We start from the raw sequence: 23,215 nt of genomic DNA, 5'->3' as shown, positions 1-23,215 counted from the left end.
ATAGAAAACACTCTAAAGTTTCTAAAACTGTTTGAATGGTGTCTGTGAGTATACCAGAACTCATATGGCAGGTACAAACCTGAGAAGATTCCAAGCAGGAAGTGGCCTGTCTGACAATTTGTAGTCCTTCTGTTGCATCTCTATCGAAATTACAGTATCTGTGCTGTACGTGACACTTTCTAAGGCTTCCATTGGCTCGCTAAAGCCTTCAGAAACCGGATTGACGCTTCTCGTGTCTCTGGGCGAATAACAGTAGCAGAGATTGTCAGTGGACTGCCTGGTGACAGAGAGACTGGAGATGCGCATTCACGAGACCTCGCCATTTTTTTCTTTCCCTCTTTGAATGAATACAACGTTGTCCGGTTGGAATATTATCGCTATTTTACGAGAAAAATAGCATAAAAATTGATTTTAAACAGCGTTTCACATGCCTCTAAGTACGGTAAAGGAACATTTTTTAAAAAATTGTCACGAAATGCGCTCGCGCGTTACCCTTTGGATAGTGACCTGAACGCACGAACAAAACGGTGGTATTTGGATATAACTATGGATTATTTGGAACCAAAACAACATTTGTTGTTGAAGTAGAAGCCCTGGGAGTGCATTCTGACAAAGAACAGCAAAGGTAATCCAATTTTTCTAATAGTAATTCTGAGTTTAGTGAGGCCCCAAAGTTGGCGGGTGTCTGAATAGCTAGCCTGTGATGGCTGAGCTATGTACTCAGAATATTGCAAAATGTGCTTTCGCCGAAAAGCTATTTTAAAATCTGGCATAGCGATTGTATAAAGGAGTTCTGTATCTATAATTCTTAAAATAATTATGTATTTTGTCAACGTTTATGATGAGTAATTTAGCAAATTCACCGGAAGTTTGTGGTGGGTATGCTAGTTCTGAACATCACATGCTAATGTAAAAAGCTGTTTTTTGATATAAATATGAACTTGATTTAACAAAACATGCATGTATTGTGTAACATAATGTCCTAGGAGTGTCGGCGTTCGGCGCTTTCTCCACACTCCCTGATGATGTGACCATAATGATAACATAAGAGGATATAAAATGAGGTCCCAGAATTTGTTCAACAATTTGATTGTAAGATTTACGGCGACAAAAGTATGACAAATGAATCCTTCTCTTTTGTATTATGTTTATCTTGCATAGACCACTAGTTACAATTCACTCACGTGCAAACTACTTTGTTATTCAGGACAAGCTATATACACATATAACAAACTGCATGTAAAATGTTTATATAAGAAAACATTTGCACATACTGCATTTCTCCACACAACTCCATATTACCTTTGGCATTTCATTAATCACAGCTTGCACCCTTCTGACTGGGGGTTAGGGGACATTACTTTTGCATTAATCATGCTCAATCTCTAAATAAATGGAATCTATGGATTTCACATGACTGGGAATACAGACATGCATCTGTTGGTCACAGATAACTTAGAAAAAAATAAAAGAGCACACTTTTCCAGTGTGCCAGTGGCCATCAAAGGTGAGCATTTGCCCAATGAAGTTGGTTACAATGCCGAACTGCAGTCAGGTCAAGACCCTGGTGAGGATGATGAGCACGCAGATGAGCTTCCCTGAGACGGTTTCTGACAGTTTATGTAGAAATTCTTTGGATCTGCAAACCCACATTTTCATCAGCTGTCCGGGTGGCTGATCTCAGACGATCCCACAGGTGAAGAAGCCGGATGTGGTGGTCCTGGGCTGGCGTGGTTACACGTGGTCTGCGTTTGTGAGGCCGGTTGGACGTACTAACGAGGGGAGAGTGAAACAAATGCTCAAGTAGGACTGCTTTCCTACGGCCATATACCATAATACATTGATCTCTGCCAGAAAAAAGATCAATGAAAATAAAATGCAGAAACAAAACAAATCTGTAGTGGTGACATGATCAAATACAACGACATCCACAGATTCCACACATTCATCTCATATGTCAACATTGATTGCATTGGTCTCTCAAGCGAGGCCCTTCCCCCGGGGACAAAGCTCCACACACGCCCCACCCCGGCTCCCGATCCAGGCATTGAAGATGTTAATAAAATATCTGTTTGTTATCTGCCCACAGGTGGCACAGTAGGCTACTCTGGCGAATTTCAATGATGTCCTGTCTGTCCATCAAATTGTGCGGCGTTGAATGATCATTGAGAAGCAAAATAACAGTTGTATGTTGTTAATACGCACATTGTTTTACTCCAATGCAATGTGTAGACAAGACTGCACGTTAGGCTACACAGGTTGTCACGTAGGCAGTGTAGTGCTGCTGGAGCACACGTCAGCCAGGGCAAAACATATGACCCCTCAAGGAAGGCCCCAGCGTGATCTGAACTCACAACCCCCTGGTTTACAAGAACATTGCGCTAACCATTGAGCTATGGAGCCATGACTGAAGCCATAAAACCCAGTAACTCGCCACAAAAATTCTCTTCTGGATGTTCTTCTGGGTGTTGGTGTTAAATGGTAACATGTTAACCTGATAGATGTCATTTCTGTGCTGGCTGTTCTGTTGACACGAGACATAAGCTACTACAACAACAACATAATTCTTCACAAGGTATGTATACATTGGGAGCAGAATTGAACACACATCGGGGTTGTACTGACCTGGATTAAAACATGTGACCCTTTAGTCAAGGCCCCAGCGAGAATTGAACTCGCGACCCCTGGTTTACAAGACCAGTGCTCTAACCACTGAGCTATGGAGCCTTACCTACTCACACCTTGAGACAACAGGTCATTTACATATCACAACTGGCTCTTGCCAATTCACAGACAGAAGGCCACACCTCATGCCACTCACTCCACCACACAGCTGCTAGGGAAGTCTGGCCCAACCAGCTAAACAGGCTGTTAGCATATGAAGCAAAGTCAACTACTCTAGGCTTGAGTGTCTGCTGGTTTTTAGTCTTTCTGTTACATCGTGATCTACATGAGATTTAGACCAGAGAAACACAATACACATTTTTACATGCCAATTGGACCTGCAATAAAACACACACACACACACACACACACACACATCTGTGGCACTGCCAGGACTTGCCACTAGAAGGCAGCAACATACCATCAAATGCATTAACATTGACAGAAAACAGCCTACAACTGATCACTGCAATTTTATTGTCTGTTGCTGCGCTCTAGTGGCGAGTCCTAGCAGTGCCACAGAGAGTGTTTATTAGTCACATGCGCAGGGTTGCAGATGTAAATGCAGGGTACAGTGAATATCTTAAGCTACTACAGTACAGGTCAAAGGGAACTGAATCATACAATAGTAACATAATAATAATGACATATTTACAACTAACATGATAAATGTCCATTGGGTGGGGGCACTATCTGGCAGCACTTCTACCCAAGATCTGCAGGGCAGCGGGAACAACTACATACACAAATCACAGCATCAGGACCACGACAGTCCAGAAACTGGTCAATGCTGGTTTAGATGCGACGGAGATTATGTCAGTGAGTGGGCGTCGGTACAGAACAAAAAGAGTGGGTCGCGTCCATAGATACAGAACAAAAAGAACGAATGACTGGGTCGCGTCTCTAGCAACCCTAGATTTGTGTCGGGACTATATCTTGTGGAAGGATGAAATAGTACGAATAAATTAATCAAAATAACATTTATAATGAAAATATGTCTAACATTATTTGAATATGTTTGTAACCCGTTGTATAAAAGTGATAATGTCCTCGAAGCCAGTGTTCGGCAGATATATTGGGACGGTTTGCCGGCCCGAGTCGAACACCCATGCCAATATATCCTCCAATCACTGGCTTCTCGGGCATTATCACTTAAATGTCCTACACAGTTTTCGTGTAATTTTATGATTTCATGTCTATTGGCTGTTTAGTGATGAACAAAACTGGAAATTGCTTCTCTGATGTTTTCAAGTAGCATCCCTGAGATGACTAATACAATAAATTATGGACAGTGTAGCTCACACATGCATAATCTATGAGAATTACTGCCTTACCTCAATTAGCCACAAAATCCCTAGTTTGAAAGCGACTGTTTTCTGGAAGCTGTGCCATTCCATTTTCCCTAGATTTTCCCCCCACGTGGGCCAGCCCCCTATCAATTCGTGTTCCAGTCAATGAGTTCAGCCCCTCGCTACTTGAGTGACAGCTAGCAAGAATCAGAGAAGAGCGAGAGAGACCGCAATGACGTGGTGCACACATGTGATGTAGTACGCAATTGTCGGGGACAACTTTTGGCTCATGAGCGCTACTTTCAGAACTACTGGCTAAAAACTATTCAAAGTACCGGAAAATCCCTTTAAACTACATGTACAGTAGCACCAAATGTTCCAATAAAATAACATTCTAAATGTTGATACTGTCGGTGCTTTTTAAAATATTAAATCTCAATCTAAGTTGCCAAACTCACACAGAAACAAGCCTGGGCAGGATAACGAATAGCTTTAACACGGGAATAGTGTAAAACACAAAAACAAGTTGAATTTTACATCTAATGAAGGAATGAATGAGTCATGGGGGTTCTGGTCCTCAAGGAGGGAGCAGTCGTTTTCCCCCGTGTTGTCACAATTAACTGTCACAAATGTATTAACTCACGGCCTGTTTGCAATTATATGGTGTGGTTTAGTATGGGTATATATATATATATATATATATAAGTGATTTACTGTCTACATTGGTCTGGGTTTAGTTCTGCTGTCCTGATGCACTTACCCAACATGACCACTAGAGGGTACCAAACATCCACAGGAGTGCCCGCTTTCTCCACCACACACTGAATACAGAAAACACAATGTTTTAGGTCTGAAAAATACAATTCCACCCCCCAGGGGGAGAAAAGTTGGAAACGCTTCCGGTTATGCGTGTCATCCTTGCGCTATTTGAAGGGCATTCTTCTCTGTTCCAAATGTTCTTAATTTTTCCAAATGTCTCCTCCAGTCAGAGCTTCAGCTTGTTTTAAATATGAGAAAGAGAGCAAAATCCACCAATGGAAGCCTAGCTTGTTCCAAATGTTTTTACCCAATCATCGTCCTACAAAGTTCTAGTAACGTCAACACATCACAAAAATCTTCATCTGGCAGCCATTGATTGATCATACCGAGTATCTGAGGTAATTTTACTTAATTTGCAGCCAAGTTAACATCAACGACTATAAATGTGGTGAAATATGACTATAACACGTGTAGCCAACCGATTTTTTTTTACTACAAGGGCTATCCGAACTGTGTAATTTAACAACGTCTGTAGATCGCTAGCTACTGTATCTATAGTATAGTGTGCTGAATGTTGCGCACAGACATTGATGATACCTGGTGAATATATGAGGGGATTGTGTGCTTAGTTGGCAAAGAAATAAAAATAATCGTCGAGTAAGTGTGGTGAAATATGACAACAAGTTTAGCCAATCGAATTGTTTGACTACAGGGGCTACCCGAACTGTGTAATTTAACAACGTCTGTAGATCGCTAGCTACTGTAAACAAGGTTTACAAAGCTCACAAACCTGTAAAATCGTAGCTAACATTTATATCAACTCAAAGTTGGAATTCTATACTATTTAATTGTCTATTTCCCTTCGTTTTTTCATGGCATGCGTTTGAAGTGTATGCAGTTGAATGCATTGTATGATATGTGTCTTTCTATGAATTTAACTCAACTGAATTTAAATGCATATGAGTGAATAATCAACCTAACCCTAAGCCGGCACCCCCCCAAACCATACCACTGATATCATCCTATGCCCTGTCCTCCTCCTAGGAGACCTATCAAGCAAACGTAAGTTCCTTTATATGTATCTAATACAGTTATGCTGTCACTTGTCACTGCACTCATCAGTCATGATAATTGTTTTGTTTTTTCTTGCATCCTAAGATGGAAACTCCAAAGTTCCGGTTCACGCCCTCACAGGAGTTGGTCCTCAAGGCCACACCTCAGGCAGTGAAGGTGGCCGCTGACGGCCCCCCTGCTTCGGGTGCTCAGGGCCCTCCTGTGAGGGCTAAGAAGTGGGAGGAAGTGGAGGCAGAGGCTCGAGCCCGCGTCATCTCCGAGGGAGGTGACCCCGGTGCAGAGATGGTCGTCCTGAGCCGGTGCACGGTTCAGTTCGGCAAGTACCGGGGTCAGACCTTCAAGTGGATGATGGAGAACGACGTGGGCTACATGGTGCACGTGGTAACAGTGCATCAGAAGGAGAGGGCGCGAGAGCGCAGTGTTTCCCAGCATCCCCTGATGGCCAACAAGGACGCCTTGACTCGCTACTCGTGCGCCTATCCGGCCTTCGATGAGATGGTCAGGTTCAACCGGGCGCACGAGGAAGCTAAAGTCCTGTCCTCCCAGCCAGGTGAGTTTGTTTAATTCTCCTCATTTTATGTAAGATGTAACTCTGTTGCTCTGACAGTTAATTGGTTCCCGTGCTGATTTCAGGCCAGGAGGGCAAGGCCCTTGTTGGCATCGGGAAGTACAAGTGGGACACGCTGCAGGACCTGTATGAGGCTACGGGTGCGGACAGGATAAAGTAAGGGGCGCGTGTCTTTTTGTGTTTTCTATGTTCATCTCTTTATTTTTTATGCAACATTTTACATCTGAAACGTTCCCTCTGCTTTGTCTCACACACAGATATGTCAGGAGCATGAGGACGCAGACACCCCGTTATCCTGGGAGTGCGATGGCCGCCTTGATTAGCTACATCCAACGCAGAGACCAGGAGGGGGTAGCTGCTGTGGCCAGGCCCGCCGCAGCCAGCACCAGCCCCACCAGCACCACCCGGCCCAAGAGTGCGGCTACGTAAGTGTTACATATCATCTTAAAGGAAAATATAACTCTACTTGTTGCACACAGTTGGAAATGATGACATATTTGCTATGTTTTGTTTTCAAAGGCATCTTGGTCCTGCGATCTCTGCGTTCCTTTCAAGGCGCACTCTCGCCCCTGGTGAACTGCAGGCGAAGATGAAGAAACTTATTGCTTCTCAGCCTGCAGTTCAAGGTGAGTGTGAAGTTACACATGTAAGATAAATATGAACTTTTTGGATAAGCTGTGTAGCTCACAATCCTTTCTCTCTCTACGTGATATAGGGGTGTCTTTCCCTCGACCAGCACTGCCATCGACCGATCTATCGGACGCAGAGCTGGTCAAAGCAGCTGCTGACATAGACACATGTATGTTTTTACGCCACTATTAATTGACATAGGATATTCTGATACGTTTTGATAAGTATTCAGTTGAAGTTTGCCGACATATTAGTGTTTTAAATATTTTTTCCTATCATCAGCCCAAGGAAATGTATTGGTAAGAGTCATCTGGGTTTAGAGGAGAGTCACTGCATGTATGCACTATTTAATATCTTACCTTGTCATTGTAGCTGTCATCCTGCATGTAGCTGTCATTCTGTATGTCACTTAATCATGACTTCTCTTTCTCTTTTCCATTTTAATCACTAATTTCATTTCAGTTTTACACTCAAACTTGACCAACACTCATTTAATATTTTAACTGAATCACTGTTATCTACATTTGTAATATGTCTGTCAATTCATGCTTGCATTTATTTTATTTATTCATTCATTCATTCATTTAACCAATTTATTTCTGTGTCACTGCAAAAGCCGTAGCCCCACAGGTCCCCCGATCGCTCCCTCGGCCTCTGCCTCTAACTTCACAGGTCCCGGTCCATGCCCCGGTCCATGCCCAGAGCGAAGAGGAGGATTTGCCCCGGCAGTCCTTCCTGCCTCCAAGGCCCTCCTCAAAAAGTGCTGAGGTAAATTCATCAACTGTAATTACTCCACATTGTTAAGATATTAAACACTATGCCAAATTGGACACCAATTTGATTACCATCCCTTCTCCCCGCCCCATCACTCTCTCCTCTCACTCAGCTGCTGCTCCCAGAGAGTTGGCGTTCATCTCTCACCAAGGAGCAGCAGCGGTGGATCGGCCACACGCTGTTCACCAGGAACAGTTTTGGGAGGTCGACACTCGCCACCGACCTGGTCACGTGGTGGACGCCTCCCCAACCGCGGCCGATCTACAATCAGCCACCCGCATCCCCTGACCCCTTCTTCGCATGTCAGCTGTTCCTTTGGATGCCCGTACGTATATGGGCATACAAGCTGGCATGTCCCCAGTCTGGGTGCAGAGGCACACTCTGCAAGGCTGGGCTCTACAAGACCATCCGGAGGGTCTTGGACATCGACCGCTGGTATCTCATGGCCACTGAGTACCTGGAATGCGGTCGGTGTAAGAAGAAGGTCGCGGGGTGGTCACGGGACCTTGTCAGTCAGCTGGACGCTCGGCATCGCTGCCAGTTTCCAGCAATATTGACATACAAGTAAGTTCACAAGATTTTGTTAGTTAGTAATAAAGTAAAATGAATGCATGTCATTCATATGCTTTATATCTCTCTCTCTCTCTCTCTCTCTCTCTAGGCTGTCCTGTGACCTGCGGGTTGTGAGGATGCTGAGGTCGCGCACTTTGGGGAACAGTGCGTCACAGACCTACAGCAAGCTGTGTGAAAGTCACAGCGAGTCGTGGATGCGGAGTTGTATACGGTACCTCGGGGAGTGCGAGCAGTTTCTGGCCTTGAGCACTGGGCGGCAGTTCACTTATCCACCGGAGATGCCCCCGGTGCCCTCACCCGTCTGGCTGCTGACAGTCTACAGCCATGACGTGCTGTCGCGGCTGGACGAGGTGAAGGCCAGGGTCACCTCCATCTTTGGGTCCATCTTAAAGATGGACTCTACAAAGAAGGTGAGTTTTCACTTAGAAATGTAAAGATAAGTCATGTCTGATTTTGTGTGTGTGTGTGTGTGTGTGTGTGTGTGTGTGTGTATGTATATATATATATATATATATATATATATATATATATTAATTAATTAATTAATTAATTAATTAATTAAAATAACGTCTTGACCTTTCTGTCTTTGTGTGTCTGTCTCCAGGTGACTAAAAAGCTTGCGGGTACCGCTGCAGACACGGCCGCCTGGGTTACCAACGTTGGTAACGAGCATGGGCAGGTCCTCGTCAGTGTCCTCACTGCTGGTGAGGGCGAGGGCCTGCTCCCCATGGCGGCTGGTCTCATGGAGCGGTACCGGCTCGCCGGGGTGGCGCCCCCCCAGCTCATGTACGTGGACCGAGACTGCTGCTCCAGCTTCGGCGGATCAAAGACAGCTGCCATGTTCAATGAGTGGGACCGGCTGGTGGTTCGGCTGGACATCTGGCACCTGATGCGGCGGTTCGCGTCAGGTGTCACCACTGAGAGCCACCAGCTCTACGGTCCCTTCATGCGGCAGCTGTCAGTCTGCATCTTTGAGTGGGATGCAGGCGATGTCCGCAGACTGCTGGAGGCCAAGAGGTCTGAGCTGGAGGGGAAGCACGGGATGGTCGGCCTCACCGAGGCGGAGGTTTCGAGGAAGATCGGCAGGAAGGAGATGGCGCTTCACTGTCGGCGTCGTACGCGTGGGGCTGCGGCGACTGAAGTCCTTCTCCTTGACCTCCTCGAGACCTTCAACGGCGAGAAGGGGGTCGATACCCTGGGCATCCCGTTGCTGGACTCAATCCGCATCCAGGAAATCTGGAATGAGCAGAGGCGCCACCTCCACTGCATACAGGACCCACCCGGTGTACAGCTGTACACCGAGACTGGCAAAATCACCAAGGGCAGCGTGATTTTGCCGGTTTATCGCTGCGCACGGGGCTCCACATCCTTGGAGTCATTCCACCTCCACCTCAACCGGTTCATCCCAGGTAATTGTCATTGTGGAGCTTAATGTTTAATGTTAACAGCAACAGCTCTCCCACCCTAATCATGTATTGTTCTCTCAGGTACCAGGGCAAATGCAATGCATTTCCAGGCATTCCTGTTGGATGGACTGGTGAGGTGGAACGAGGACCGTGCGCAGACAGCAGTTGAGGGAAAGAACAGGCAGCCCCTGCTCTCCTACAGTGGCCACCTGCAGCACATCCTTAACCTTAGCAGCCAAAGGGTGCTTGGCAAGGAACAGGTTAAGGACTACTCCAAGCCTAGCAAGTACACGGGTAAGTCGAGTAAGAGAATGAACATTTACATCCCATTAACACTTCCCTACTCTGCTTTTGCCTGATTTTTTTTTAAATATATTTTTTGCTTTAATAGGGGAACTCCTCGGAGTGGAGTACCTGTACTCGCAGACTGGCAGAGTGCTGCAGGATGTCAGTGTGGACCCTGACTTTCCGGAAGAGGCAGCCGCCGTCGAGCTGCTCGACGAGGAGGACGAGGGCTTTCAGGAGGATGTGGACCCGACGGTCCACATCCCTCATGTCACTCCCATGATCGCCCCGTCCTCCAGCTCAGCGGCACCTCTGTCAGGGGAACCCGCTGACGCACCCAGGTCTGGGCCATCCAGTCCCACCGCCCCTGAAGACGGAAGCTCTCCTGAGGCCCCTGATCAACACGGTTCTCCTCACCCTGAACACTCCTCTGATTCAGAGGTAATTATAATTGACCTTTTCTGGTGTTGAGAACAAAAATACATGCTATTGCAACCTCTTTGAAATGTGGAATTGAGACCTAAACTCCATTAATACTCACAGTAATCATTCAGTAAACAAACAGGGTTATTAATTTTTTTTAAACCTAGTTTAATTTCAAAATAATCCGTCAGTGTGATTTATCAGTTACACAATGTAAAATAACATCTATTTCCTTTGTAGAAACATCTTATGTGTGACATCGTCCTCATCGATTCTTTCATGTCTCTTTATCTTCAGGGGGAGACTCAAGGCCCTGATGCAATGCCGGGGTACCAGCATGTCCGCAGGCTTGCCAGGGCCTTGGTGGAGGTGAGGAGCCGTCAGGGGCTGTCGGACCGCAGGGTAGACGGTCTGGTGGCGCTGTGGCTGGCGCTGCCAGACTTTGACAAGCAACGTTTGATCTACCCTGCCCGGCACCAGGAGAGGATCGTTCAGGGGCGGTTCAAGGCATCGAAGGGGAAGTCGTCCATTATCCTAGGAAAAGACTCTCTCCAACGGTATGTTGTTAGTGTTCATGTCCTCCACCTTACTATTATATTGCCTGCCTTTACATTAAGGTTCATCATTTTTCAATGTTCTCTAATTATTTATCTCCTCTGTTTCAGTTGCCTTCTCGGACTCAACTCGGGCCCTGCCAATTGGCCAGGCACCAGCCGTTTGGTGGAGGCAATTTGCAGTCAGCTCTGCCAAATCCATCCCAGCGCCACGCAGTCTGCCGGCGTCAAAAAGAGCAGGTGGGCGCTCATTCTGGCTGACTACGTGGCCATCCGGGAGGCAGTGCTGAACAGCCCGAGGTTGATGGCCCAGACCAACATTCAGCTCTTTGAGCTGAATCAAAGGACCATCAGTCAGTGGTAAGACATTAACTTATGGAAGACTTGTTACATAAAGCCATGTGACTAATGACAATCTGAGTGACAGCTTGCGTTTGTTTTCTCTACCTGTTTCAGGTACTCTCGGCGTCAGAAGGAGAGGGAGAGGATGGTGCTGCAGCAGGGATTGGGGCTCGCTGTTGCCCCCAGCGTCACCGCCCAGCCCCTCCCTGAAGCCAAGCCCCTCCACTACCAGCGGGAGGGAATCCAGGCACCCTTCCCTTTCCCTACGCCGCCCCCCCCGGTCCCACGCCAGACCACCCAGCAAGGACAGCCCGCCCAAGCGCCCATTCAGCCAGCCCACCTGGAGCAACAACCCCCCGCACTTCCCGGCCCCTCCCAAGCCCAAGGACAACATACGGGCCGCTCTTCACCTCCTCCAGTGCCAAGGACAACGGCTTGGAGGAGGAAGAGGATGGCGGACGACACAGAGGGCGTGGCGGCCGGGAAGAGAAGGCAACGTGAGCATTACGTCTGCGCCAAATGCGGGTTGCCGAAGCGGCGGGAGACGGGCCACAGCCGCTTCGGCGGCGTAGCGTTCTGCTCTGTGACTGCGGGGGGTAAGACCGTGGCCCAGTGGCTGGCGGAAATGAAGGACGCTAAAGGGAGAGGTGAAGGACACTGAGCCACTGGCTGGGTGGTTGGACGTTTTTTTTTGTAAATAGTTCACTGTTCCCCTCTACCTGGACCGAGACCTTGAGCGCGGTGTAGAGGCTTGTGTGTTATGATGACCCTCAGAACTGCCTGTAGTCTATAAGACTACTGGTAGGGTCACCCATGGTAGGCAGTTATGAGGCGAGACACCAGACTAACATCGGTCCGTTCCCAAGCAAAATGCATGTTTTAATTAGCACATTAACATTTTATTTACATAGTTCAATTAAAGGACTGTATAGCAAAGACAGACAGACAGGATAGTGATGAACCTGTAAAAAAACTAGGATAGACATTAAAATATACAAATCAAACATGATTTATCAATACATTTTCAAGTGAAAACTCAACTTTTTGGTAGAGCTAAGCTAATGTTCTTTTTCTACAGCAGTAGCTATAACACATGAATAGCTTACCTTTTGCTAGTATAGACATTTCTGTCCACAGGTCGGGCCAAGATGCACTAGCGCCAATGTTATACATACACATGACTGTTAAAAGAAATAGATAGAGCCTGTATGAATGCACACACACACAATATAATATATATATATACTGTAACATTACATTAATTACTGTGTGTTATTCGATTTGTAAAGATTGCTGACATTTGTTCATTGGATTTAAATTGCAATAATAATTGTCTTTCATTAAAACTCCAAGACTGGGCCTCTGTGTCTATTGTCATCACTGTTTAGACCTGGTGCACATGGCTACTTAATATGCATTGTTGACACACACAGCAGCTGCCAAACTCCTCCTCTCACCCAGCAAAACCCCCCCGTTTCCCTCCTCCTCGGACAGAGAAGAATGGGCAATATCTTTTGCGCAGGGGCCATGCTAATCTTCTCTGTATCGTTCCAATTTTAGTATATGTGCTGCCAAAGCGAGCACAAATAGTACATATTTACAGACCCTAACTATACGACCAGACTAGACTAGCAGTCTCATTGACGGTTAATCTCTGGAACCATGCTGATACTCACAATTACTTAAAACACAAGTCAACCACCGCTATACACACACAGCACTTTTGGAGATACTATTTAAAAGATTCTAACAGATGCCTTTCACCGACCCGGAGAGCAGGCTGGGGGTTATGTAGAGTAGCGGGCTGTGCTGTGATTGGTGTCGTTAGACAAAAACCAGGCTGTATCCCCCCTCCATTCCCCCATAACACTCTTTGCTAGGCTAGTAGAAACTAAACTTATCTTAAATCTGTATCTAGTGGCAGCTTTTACATAGAGCTATGACAGGTCAGGCTTAGTGTGTGTGCTTTGAACACTTTCACATCTGTAAACAGCAGAAACTCCTACCAACAAGGAGGGGATAAACTAAAGACATTTGTGATACACTCACAAGTCGCCATCTTGGATTCTTTTTTTTAAACCAGTCTTCTTTCACGTCCGCTGGTGCAGTACTGATTTTGTCCGCCAGATGGGGCTCCATCCACAGCAAATAAGACTTTGCAGAGGGCTGATATAAACGCTGTTCCACCTAGCAGCCAGAAAGTCAAGTCTGTTGACAGCAGATGGACATTTTAATAATTTCACACGTTTGACATCAACACATTTCTACAATTTAGAATAAATGGTAAAATACAACAACCATGTTTTCCCAGAGGAATCTATATATTAGAAGACAAAGTTCAAAGTAGACAAACTCCAAAATGGAGGGGAGTGAAACAGTTTTAATATAAATGGGTTGCACTTTAGAATGCAGCAGCACTGAATAAAGTGGTGGTAATTACATGTGGTAAGTAACAAGTTATAGCTAGCTACTCACACCGAAGTGCAGCGGAACGTGTGTAGCTAGTCTGAAGGTGCCCCAGTAACTGTTATCTGCGCGTTAGAGATGTCGACGATGTCTGAAGGGAATGCGTGGCCATAACATAGTTAACTTTGACTTTTCAACAGCAGCAGCTATAACATTAAGTATTTTATAGAACCAGAGCAACTCAAGCTTACCTTTCGCAAGCAAGTATATAACTTTCAGGGTGTGGTTCTGGTAGCTGCTAACCCGTATTTTCGATAGATTACAGTATCCCAAATGCGCTCTCATCAGAGATGGCTCTTCATAGTTCAACGCCAATCAACGCTCGAGGCGCCCTATCGCCGCAAATTGTCTACACACTCCTGGAGATGGTTGAAAGAAATAGACCCTGCTCTGCATGCATTATGCAACTATCCATGTACACACTAGGCCTACACACAAAATAAAATGTGGTGGTTGTTACTCCAGATATGACGTTTGAGAACCACGGTAGACGGTTTGAAGAACGTTTTTGAGTAGCGATTCTAGAGGCATGTTTCTAATATCAGTGCGCCATTCTATATTCTATCTGCCATTTCCAGAGAGGCAACGTGCAAAAACAACGGTATTCCAACCACTCAGGCTGACGTCAACATTGAAGGATCATACCTGAAATATTGATGTCATTATGTCAACCAATTTTCAACATAGATGGAAAATATTGTAGAATGTGTTGACTTTGTAAATCTGAAAAACGCAAGATCAGCTAATGTTTACTATCAGAGAAAACAATAAACTGGGCAAATTTACCTACAGTTGTTTATTCCATTCTAAACCCTATCCTGGCCTGCGTATATACACTACATTACCAAAAGTGTGTGGACACCAGCTCGTTGAACATCTCATTCCAAAATCATGGGCATCAATATGGAGTTGGTCCTCCCTTTCCACTAGATGTTGGAACATTGCTGCGCTGACTTGCTTCCATTCAGCTACAAGAGCACTGATGTTGGGCGATTAGGCCTGCCTCTCAGTCGGCATTCCAATTCATCCCAAAGGTGTTCAATGGGGTTGAGGTCAGGGCTCTGTGCAGGCCAGTCAAGTTCTTCCACACCGATCTCGACAAACCATTTCTGTATAGACTTCACGTTGTGCAAGACAAGTAACGAGTAGCAAAATCACTAGCCTATGTCAATCTACTATTCCCCCATAGTAGAACAGTTTACCTATTCTATTGGTCAGCTTGTTGAGAAAGCGTGAATGTTTGTTCCATAATGCAATTAGCAGGAAACCCTGTCAAAAGCGCACTGCACATCCAAGCTGTTTCCTATGACAGAGATTCAAATATCCATCAGAAATGTAAAAAGAGGGGAGATGTAATATGCAACAACTAGCATGGGTTGCTAATATGACTAGGATTGTGCCTTTGGCTATGGACAATGAAAGAAAGTTGATATAAAATAATTGCCTCCATAGATATGGTCTGATTTTGGCTAGGCTACTTTGAAGCAAGGTAAGACCTGCACATCATAATATGTATTAAAACTTTCAGGTTTCAAAATGCATACCGTCTTCAGCTCATTGCAAAGTGGTGTGTGACACGCTGATGAAGCCTGCCTTCCTTTGCCTATGCATTTGCTGAATGAGATGCTGTAGCAGCAGCTCTCGCGCTGTCTGACAGATTTTCCGCTCAAAGGCTCTGTATATGTATGCTGTACGAGTGTGATAAGATACATAACGAATATACTGTACACACGCCAATTTAATTCCACTAAATTATGCAAAATAACAGACTGATATGCATGACCAGTCAAATGTACACTGAACAAAAATATAAAATGCAACATGTAAAGTGTTGGTCCCATGTTTCATGAGCTGAAATAAAAAATCCCCAAAATCTTCCATATGCACGACAAGCTTATTTCTCTCAAAGTTGGTGCACAAATTTGTTTACATCCCTGTAAGTGAGCATTTCTCCTTTGCCAAGATAATCCATCCACCTGACAGGTGTGGCATATTAAGAAGCTGATTAAACAGCATTACCATTACACATGTGCCCCTTGTGCTGGGGGCAATAAAATGCCACTTTAAAATGTGCAGTTGTCACATGACACAATACCACAGATGTCTCAAGTTTTGAGGGAGCGTGCATTTGACATGCTGACTTCAGGAATATCCACCAGAGCTGTTGCCAGAGAATTTAATGTTAATTTCTCTACCGTAAACTGCCTCCAACTCCATTTTACAGAATTTAGCAGTACGTCCAACCGGCCTCACAATTGCAGACCACGTGTAACCACGCCAGCCCAGGACCTCCACATCCGGCTTCTTCACTTGCAAGATCGTTTGTGCTGGGGAGTATTTCTGTCTGTAATTAAGCCCTTTTGTGGGGAAAAACTCATTCTGATTGACTGGGCCTGGCTCCCACCTTATTCGTTTTCCCCCAAAAAAGGGCTTTATTACATGGCTGCAGGGCCTAATGAATTTATTTCAATTGACTGATTTCCCTATATGAACTGTGGAATCTCAGTAAAATCTTTCAAATTGTTGCATGTTGCGTTTATATTCTTCAGTATATTTCCAGCAATGAATAAGCTAAACAACATTTATTACTCTCCCAGATAATTGGCCGGCACCAATTTTAATTATCGCTTTTCTATTATTATTCTAATTATTATTATTATTTTTAATTAAAATCGGTCAAAAGTCAGCTATTACCGGTTAATGGAAACCCTGCACCGTGGATACCATTTGTGCCTTCGGAAAGTATTCAGACCCCTTAACTTTTTCCCTCATTTTGCTACGTTACAGCCTTATTCTAAAATGTATTTCCAAAATAAATATTATAGCTTGAATACATTTTAGGGTATCTGTGGAGTATATTGAAACGTATTTTGACTTGTTGAAACAAAGTTTAGGGGTAGATTTTCTGATTCCTTTCTCTTCAAGTTGAACGAGTGGATTACTCAAATCGATGGCGCCAACTAACAGACTTTTTGGGATATAAAGAAGGATTTTATCTAACAAAACGACACTACATGTTATAGCTGGGACCCTTTGGATGACAAATCAGAGGAAGATTTTCAAAAAGTAAGTGAATATTTAATTGTTATATGTGAATGTATGAAACCTGTGCCGGTGGAAAAATATTTTGATGTGGGGCGCCATCCTCAAACAATCCCATGGCATGTTATCGCTGTAATAGATACTGTAAATTGGACAGTGCAGTTAGATTAACAAGAATTTAAGCTTTCAGCCGATATAAGACACTTATATGTACATACATGTTTAAAATCCATAATATTTATGATTGTTTATTTGAATTGGGCGCCCTCCAGTTTCAACGGAAGTTGTCCCGCTAGCGGGACACCTAGCCCTAAGAAGATTTATTAATACATTTTAGAATAAGGCTGTATTGTAGCAAACTGTGGAAAAAGTCAAGGGGTCTGAATACTTTCTGAATGCACTGTATGTCTTTGTGTCAACGCCTTCAAGAATGCAAAATTCTCTACGCCACTAAGGTACCTTTCGAGCTAATAGACTATGTTAGTTTACATTTCCTCTTCCAAGGAACTGTGGGGATGTCAAAACAATAACTGTCTACCAAATCTCTTCACTTTTAAAATGTTGATTACTTCTACTTGCCATTATCATTCACCTGATAAGACGTGATTTTATATTTTTGCTAACATATGATGAGGGTCCCTGGTTTGCCTGGCCGGGGGTCTCTGGGCAAGAAAAGTTTGAAAACCCCTAGGCTATATCATTTAAATACATTTTTTAAATATGTTTACTATAGAACTACACTTCTACTAAACTCAGCAAAAAAATAAACGTCCTCTCACTGTCAACTGCGTTTATTTTAAGCAAACTTAACATTTGCATGGGAAACAGTGTTTAAACCCTTTACAATGTAGATCTGTGAAGTTATTTGGATTTTTACGAATTATCTTTGAAAGACGGGCCTGGAAAAGGGACATTTCTTTTTTTGCTGAGTTTATATGTACAGTAGCCTATATATAGGCAGCAGCCAATAGAAGGGAATAGAGTAAAGCCGACTGTGCACTGTGTAAAGTATGCCATGTCATCTATCCTTGGGATGCAGTTATGCCCATGTATAAATTATGTGGTTCTCTGTAGCTCAGTTGGTAGAGCATGGCGCTTGCTATGCCAGGAGAGTGGGTTTGATTCCTGGGACCAGCCATACGTAAAATGTATGCAAACATGACTGTAAGTCTCTTTTGGATAAAAGCGTCTGCTAGATGTTATATTATTTGAGTCAGGAATATCTAATAGGTGGGAGAGGCACGTGTTCTTGAGTAAGAGAAGAGAAGATCAAAGTTAAACAGGGTTGCAATGAAGAGCTCAATGGAGCGCATTCCTCCTCTGTTCCAATTGTCCAAATTGTTCCCATTACTCCTCTCCTCCAATCAGACGCTTCAGCTTATTCCAATTTAGAGAAAGAGAGCAAAAACCCGCCAATGAAGAGCCTAGCTTGTTCCAATTGGTTGTAAGCCAATCATCGCCCTCCGAAATTGTCTAACGTCACTTCATCACAAAATCGTTTTTTTGACAGCCATTGATGATACCCGGTGAGTATATGAGGGAAAAGTTCTTAATTTGCAATGAATGTAACATCAACGACTAGATGTGATGAAATATGACAATAACACGTCTAGCCAATCGAAGTGTTTGACAACAGGGGCTACCCAAACGGTGTATTTTAATAGCGTTTGTAGATCGCTAGCTACTGTAGCTATAGAATAGGGTGACGCCTGCTGCTGCGCTGGCAAGTTGGCATTGCCTATAAAAACTTTTTTTGGCAGCCATTGATGATACCCGGTGAGTTATATGAGGTCAGCGCATTGGACTAGTAACCGAAAGGTTGCAAGATCGAATCCCTGAGCTGACAAGGTCAAAATCTGTCGTTCTGCCCCTGAACAAGGCAGTTAACCCACTGTTCCTAGGTCTTCGTTGAATTTATTCTTAACTGATTTTCCTAGTTAAATAAAAGTACAATTAAATGTTTTAAAAAAACAAGCTTATAGTGCTATAAGGAATCCTTGGGATGTACTTAACCTTTACCTCAGATGTCAACATTGAAGAATCATACTTAAAATATTGATGTCAACCAATGTTCAACATAGATTACATATATTGTAGAATATGTTGACTTTTTTAAATTCAACATGTTCTAGCACTTATTTTGTATAAAAGCCTTAGATTTGAATTTAGAATCTTGCAAAAATGTATTTACATTACTTCACCACTTCTCCCTACCATTTATTACTATTATGTGATTCGCCTAGTTGGTGTTGTAATGTTAATTCCCATGAGAGGAATTATGATGTGTTATTTTGTGTATAGAGATTGCTGACACATGTAAGATAATGTTAACTTTTTGGATAAGCTGTGTAGCTCACAATCCTTTCTCTTTCCACGTGATATAGGGGTGTCTTCGACCGGCACTGCCACCGACAGAGCTATCGGACGCAGAGATGGTCAAAGCAGCTGCTGACATAGACACGTATGTTTTTACGTCACTATTAATTGACATAGGACATTTGATAAGTATTCAGTTAAAGTTTGCTGACATATTAGTGTTTTAAATATTTTTTCCTATCATCAGCCCAAGGAAATGTATTGGTAAGAGTCATCTGGGTTTAGAGGAGAGTCACTGCATGTATGCACTATTTAATATCTTACCTTGTCATTGTAGCTGTCATCCTGCATGTAGCTGTCATTCTGTATGTCACATAATCATGAGTTTCTCTTTTCCATTTGAAACACTAATTTCATTTCAGTTTTACTCTCAAACTTGACCAACACTCATTTCATTATTTTGTTACATCCTATCAATGATTGATATTCAAAAAGTTAACATTATCTTACATGTGTAACTAGACACTCACCTTGAACTGCAAGCTGAGAAGCCATGAGCTTCTCCATCTTCGCCTGCAGTTCACCTGGGGTGAGAGAGCGCCTTGACAGGAACGCAGAGATCACAGGACCAAGATGCCTTGGACAGCAAAACATAGCAAATATGTCATCATTTCCAACTGTGTGGAACAAGTAGAATTATATTTTCCTTTAAGATGTTATGTAACACTTACGTAGCCTCACTCTTGGGCCGGGTTTTACTGGCGGGGGTGGTGCTGGCTGCGGCGGGGCTGGCCACAGCAGCTACTCCCTCCTGGTCTCTGCGCTGAATGTAGTCAATCAAGTCAATCAAGGCGGCTATCGCACTCCCAGGATAACGGGGTGTCTGCGTCCTCATGCTCCTGACATATCTGTGAAACACAGCAGAGGGAACATTTCAGATGTAAAATGTTGCATAAAACACACTGATATGAACATAGAAAACACAAACACGTGCCCCTTACTTTATCCTGTCCGCACCCTTAGCCTCGTATAGGTCCTGCAGCATGTCCCACTTGTACTTCCCGATGGCAACAAGGGCCTTGCTCTCCTGGCCTGAAATCAGCATGGAACCAATTAATTCTCAGAGCAAGAGAGTTACATCTTACATACAATGAGGAGAATTAAACAAACTCACCTGGCTGGGAGGACAGGACTTTAGCTTCCTCGTGCGCCCGGTTGAACCTGACCATCTCCGCGAAGGCCGGATAGGCGCACCAGTAGCGAGTCAAGGCGTCCTTGTTGGCCATCAGGGATGCTGGGAAACGCTGCGCTCTTGCTCCCTCTCCTTCTGATGCACCATGTAGCCCACGTCGTTCTCCATCAACCACTTGAAGGTCTGACCCCGGTACTTGCTGAACTGAACTGTGCACCGGCTCAGGACGACCAGCTCTGCACCAGGGTCACCTCCTTCGGAGACGATGCTGGCTCGAGCCTCTGCCTCCACTTCCTCCCACTTCTTAGCCCTCACAGGAGGGCCCTGAGCACCCGAAGCAGGGGGGCCGTCACCGGCCACTTTTACTGCCTGGGGTGTGGGGTGAAACGGAACCTAGGATTTTCCATTTTAGGAGGCAAGAATAAACTATTATCATGAGTGAGGAGTGCAGTGACAAGTGACAGCATAACAGTAATAGATGCATATAAAGGAATTCACATTTGCTTGATAGGTCTGCAAGGGGGGGGGGGGGGGGGGGGGGGGCATTGATTATTACTTCAAATGCAGTTTAATTCAGTTTACAAAGAAAGACACTACATACACTTCAAAGGCATGCCATCAAAAAACGAAAGAAAAGTGTCAATTAAATAGTATAGAATTCCAACTGAGTTGATATAAATGTTAGCTAACGTTTTACAGGGTTGTCAGCGGTCAAATACACTTTGTCAGCTTTGTAAACCTTGTTAGGCAATGCTAACTTTCCTGCGCAGCGTCACCCTATACTATATCTACAGTAGCTAGCGATCCACTAACATCATTAAGATAAACATTTTTGGTAGCCCCTGTAGTCAAATAAGTCAGATGGCTAGATGTGTTATAGTCATATTTCATCACATATAGCTGTCGATGTTACATCCATTGCAAATTCTGAACATTTCTCTCATATACTCACCGGGTATCGTCAATGCTGCCAAAAAAACGATTTTGTGATGAAGTGACGTTAGACAATTTCGGAGGGCGATGATTGGCTTACAACCAATTGGAACAAGCTAGGCTCTTCATTGGCGGGTTTTTGCTCTCTTTCTCTAAATTGGAATAAGCTGAAGCGTCTGATTGGAGGAGAGGAGTAATGGGAACAATTTGGACAATTGGAACAGAGGAGGAATGCGCTCCATTGAGCTCTTCATTGCAACCATGTTTAACTTTGATCTTCTCTTCTCTTACTCAAGAACACGTGCCTCTCCCACCTATTAGATATTCCTGACTCAAATAATATAACATCTAGCAGACGCTTTTATCCAAAAGAGACTTACAGTCATGTTTGCATACATTTTACGTATGGCTGGTCCCAGGAATCAAACCCACTCTCCTGGCATAGCAAGCGCCATGCTCTACCAACTGAGCTACAGAGAACCACATAATTTATACATGGGCATAACTGCATCCCAAGGATAGATGACATGGCATACTTTACACAGTGCACAGTCGGCTTTACTCTATTCCCTTCTATTGGCTGCTGCCTATATATAGGCTACTGTACATATAAACTCAGCAAAAAAAGAAATGTCCCTTTTCCAGGCCCGTCTTTCAAAGATAATTCGTAAAAATCCAAATAACTTCACAGATCTACATTGTAAAGGGTTTAAACACTGTTTCCCATGCAAATGTTAAGTTTGCTTAAAATAAACGCAGTTGACAGTGAGAGGACGTTTATTTTTTTGCTGAGTTTAGTAGAAGTGTAGTTCTATAGTAAACATATTTAAAAAATGTATTTAAATGATATAGCCTAGGGGTTTTCAAACTTTTCTTGCCCAGAGACCCCCGGCCAGGCAAACCAGGGACCCTCATCATATGTTAGCAAAAATATAAAATCACGTCTTATCAGGTGAATGATAATGGCAAGTAGAAGTAATCAACATTTTAAAAGTGAAGAGATTTGGTAGACAGTTATTGTTTTGACATCCCCACAGTTCCTTGGAAGAGGAAATGTAAACTAACATAGTCTATTAGCTCGAAAGGTACCTTAGTGGCGTAGAGAATTTTGCATTCTTGAAGGCGTTGACACAAAGACATACAGTGCATTCAGAAAGTATTCAGACCCCTTGACTTTTTCCACAGTTTGCTACAATACAGCCTTATTCTAAAATGTATTAATAAATCTTCTTAGGGCTAGGTGTCCCGCTAGCGGGACAACTTCCGTTGAAACTGGAGGGCGCCCAATTCAAATAAACAATCATAAATATTATGGATTTTAAACATGTATGTACATATAAGTGTCTTATATCGGCTGAAAGCTTAAATTCTTGTTAATCTAACTGCACTGTCCAATTTACAGTATCTATTACAGCGATAACATGCCATGGGATTGTTTGAGGATGGCGCCCCACATCAAAATATTTTTCCACCGGCACAGGTTTCATACATTCACATATAACAATTAAATATTCACTTACTTTTTGAAAATCTTCCTCTGATTTGTCATCCAAAGGGTCCCAGCTATAACATGTAGTGTCGTTTTGTTAGATAAAATCCTTCTTTATATCCCAAAAAGTCTGTTAGTTGGCGCCATCGATTTGAGTAATCCACTCGTTCAACTTGAAGAGAAAGGAATCAGAAAATATACCCCTAAACTTTGTTTCAACAAGTCAAAATACGTTTCAATATACTCCACAGATACCCTAAAATGTATTCAAGCTATAATATTTATTTTGGAAATACATTTTAGAATAAGGCTGTAACGTAGCAAAATGAGGGAAAAAGTTAAGGGGTCTGAATACTTTCCGAAGGCACAAATGGTATCCACGGTGCAGGGTTTCCATTAACCGGTAATAGCTGACTTTTGACCGATTTTAATTAAA

The 23,215-nt window shown here is 43.7% G+C and overlaps 2 protein-coding genes, 1 long non-coding RNA gene, 1 other non-coding gene and 1 pseudogene across 7 annotated transcripts; 1 reads left to right on the top strand and 4 right to left on the bottom strand.

Moving 5' to 3' along the window:
• Positions 1-1,130: 1,130 nt before the first annotated feature.
• LOC123739482 (uncharacterized) lies at positions 1,131-16,416 on the bottom strand. 3 transcript variants are annotated; one of them, XR_014392372.1, is made up of 4 exons: positions 13,999-16,416; positions 13,817-13,898; positions 13,391-13,549; positions 12,434-12,522 (listed from the first exon to the last, which is right to left on the bottom strand). It is a non-coding gene; the product is annotated as an uncharacterized LOC123739482 (long non-coding RNA). The 3 variants fall into 3 exon arrangements; XR_014392371.1 differs by lacking the exon at positions 12,434-12,522 and adding an exon at positions 1,131-1,772 and having other exon boundaries at positions 13,817-16,414; XR_014392370.1 differs by having other exon boundaries at positions 13,817-16,414.
• On the bottom strand, positions 2,655-2,727 carry trnat-ugu (transfer RNA threonine (anticodon UGU)). Its single transcript has one exon. It is a non-coding gene; the product is annotated as a tRNA-Thr (tRNA).
• LOC123743043 (uncharacterized) lies at positions 4,935-12,018 on the top strand. 2 transcript variants are annotated; one of them, XM_082975387.1, is made up of 16 exons: positions 4,935-5,110; positions 5,757-5,774; positions 5,871-6,336; positions 6,420-6,510; positions 6,612-6,779; positions 6,874-6,980; positions 7,070-7,153; positions 7,601-7,752; positions 7,871-8,322; positions 8,420-8,741; positions 8,936-9,740; positions 9,819-10,031; positions 10,129-10,463; positions 10,743-11,002; positions 11,111-11,359; positions 11,456-12,018. In XM_082975387.1, the coding sequence occupies exons 3-16, from the start codon at positions 5,871-5,873 to the stop codon at positions 12,000-12,002; spliced, it is 4,251 nt and encodes a 1,416-aa protein (XP_082831513.1). In that variant the 5' UTR covers positions 4,935-5,110; positions 5,757-5,774; the 3' UTR covers positions 12,003-12,018. The 2 variants fall into 2 exon arrangements, with proteins under 2 accessions (XP_082831513.1, XP_082831514.1); XM_082975388.1 differs by lacking the exon at positions 4,935-5,110 and having other exon boundaries at positions 5,486-5,774.
• Positions 12,838-12,925, bottom strand: LOC145879616 (uncharacterized; annotated as a pseudogene).
• A 1,946-nt stretch (positions 16,417-18,362) lies between the features above and the next one.
• LOC106605421 (uncharacterized) lies at positions 18,363-21,523 on the bottom strand. Its single transcript, XM_014201061.3, has 5 exons — positions 20,340-21,523; positions 20,167-20,257; positions 19,897-20,073; positions 19,696-19,802; positions 18,363-19,528 (listed from the first exon to the last, which is right to left on the bottom strand). The coding sequence occupies exons 1-5, from the start codon at positions 20,449-20,451 to the stop codon at positions 19,524-19,526; spliced, it is 492 nt and encodes a 163-aa protein (XP_014056536.1). The 5' UTR covers positions 20,452-21,523; the 3' UTR covers positions 18,363-19,523.
• Positions 21,524-23,215: the final 1,692 nt, after the last annotated feature.

Source organism: Salmo salar, chromosome 05 (assembly GCF_965601325.2).
Source record: "Salmo salar chromosome 05, fSalSal1, whole genome shotgun sequence".
NCBI classification, from domain to species: Eukaryota; Metazoa; Chordata; class Actinopteri; order Salmoniformes; family Salmonidae; genus Salmo; species Salmo salar.
This window is presented reverse-complemented; position numbering and strand designations above follow the sequence as displayed.

Coding starts and splice junctions, on each gene's coding strand:
- LOC106605421 (XM_014201061.3), bottom strand. CDS start 20,451: ATGGCCAACAAGGACGCCTTGACTCGCTACTGGTGCGCCTATCCGGCC. Junction 20,074..20,166: donor AAGGGTGCGGACAGGATAAA/GTAAGGGGCACG, acceptor TGTGTTTCACAG/ATATGTCAGGAGCATGAGGA. Junction 19,803..19,896: donor CGGCCCAAGAGTGAGGCTAC/GTAAGTGTTACA, acceptor TTGCTGTCCAAG/GCATCTTGGTCCTGTGATCT.
- LOC123743043 (XM_082975387.1), top strand. CDS start 5,871: ATGGAAACTCCAAAGTTCCGGTTCACGCCCTCACAGGAGTTGGTCCTC. Junction 6,981..7,069: donor TTCTCAGCCTGCAGTTCAAG/GTGAGTGTGAAG, acceptor TACGTGATATAG/GGGTGTCTTTCCCTCGACCA. Junction 8,323..8,419: donor CCAGCAATATTGACATACAA/GTAAGTTCACAA, acceptor CTCTCTCTCTAG/GCTGTCCTGTGACCTGCGGG.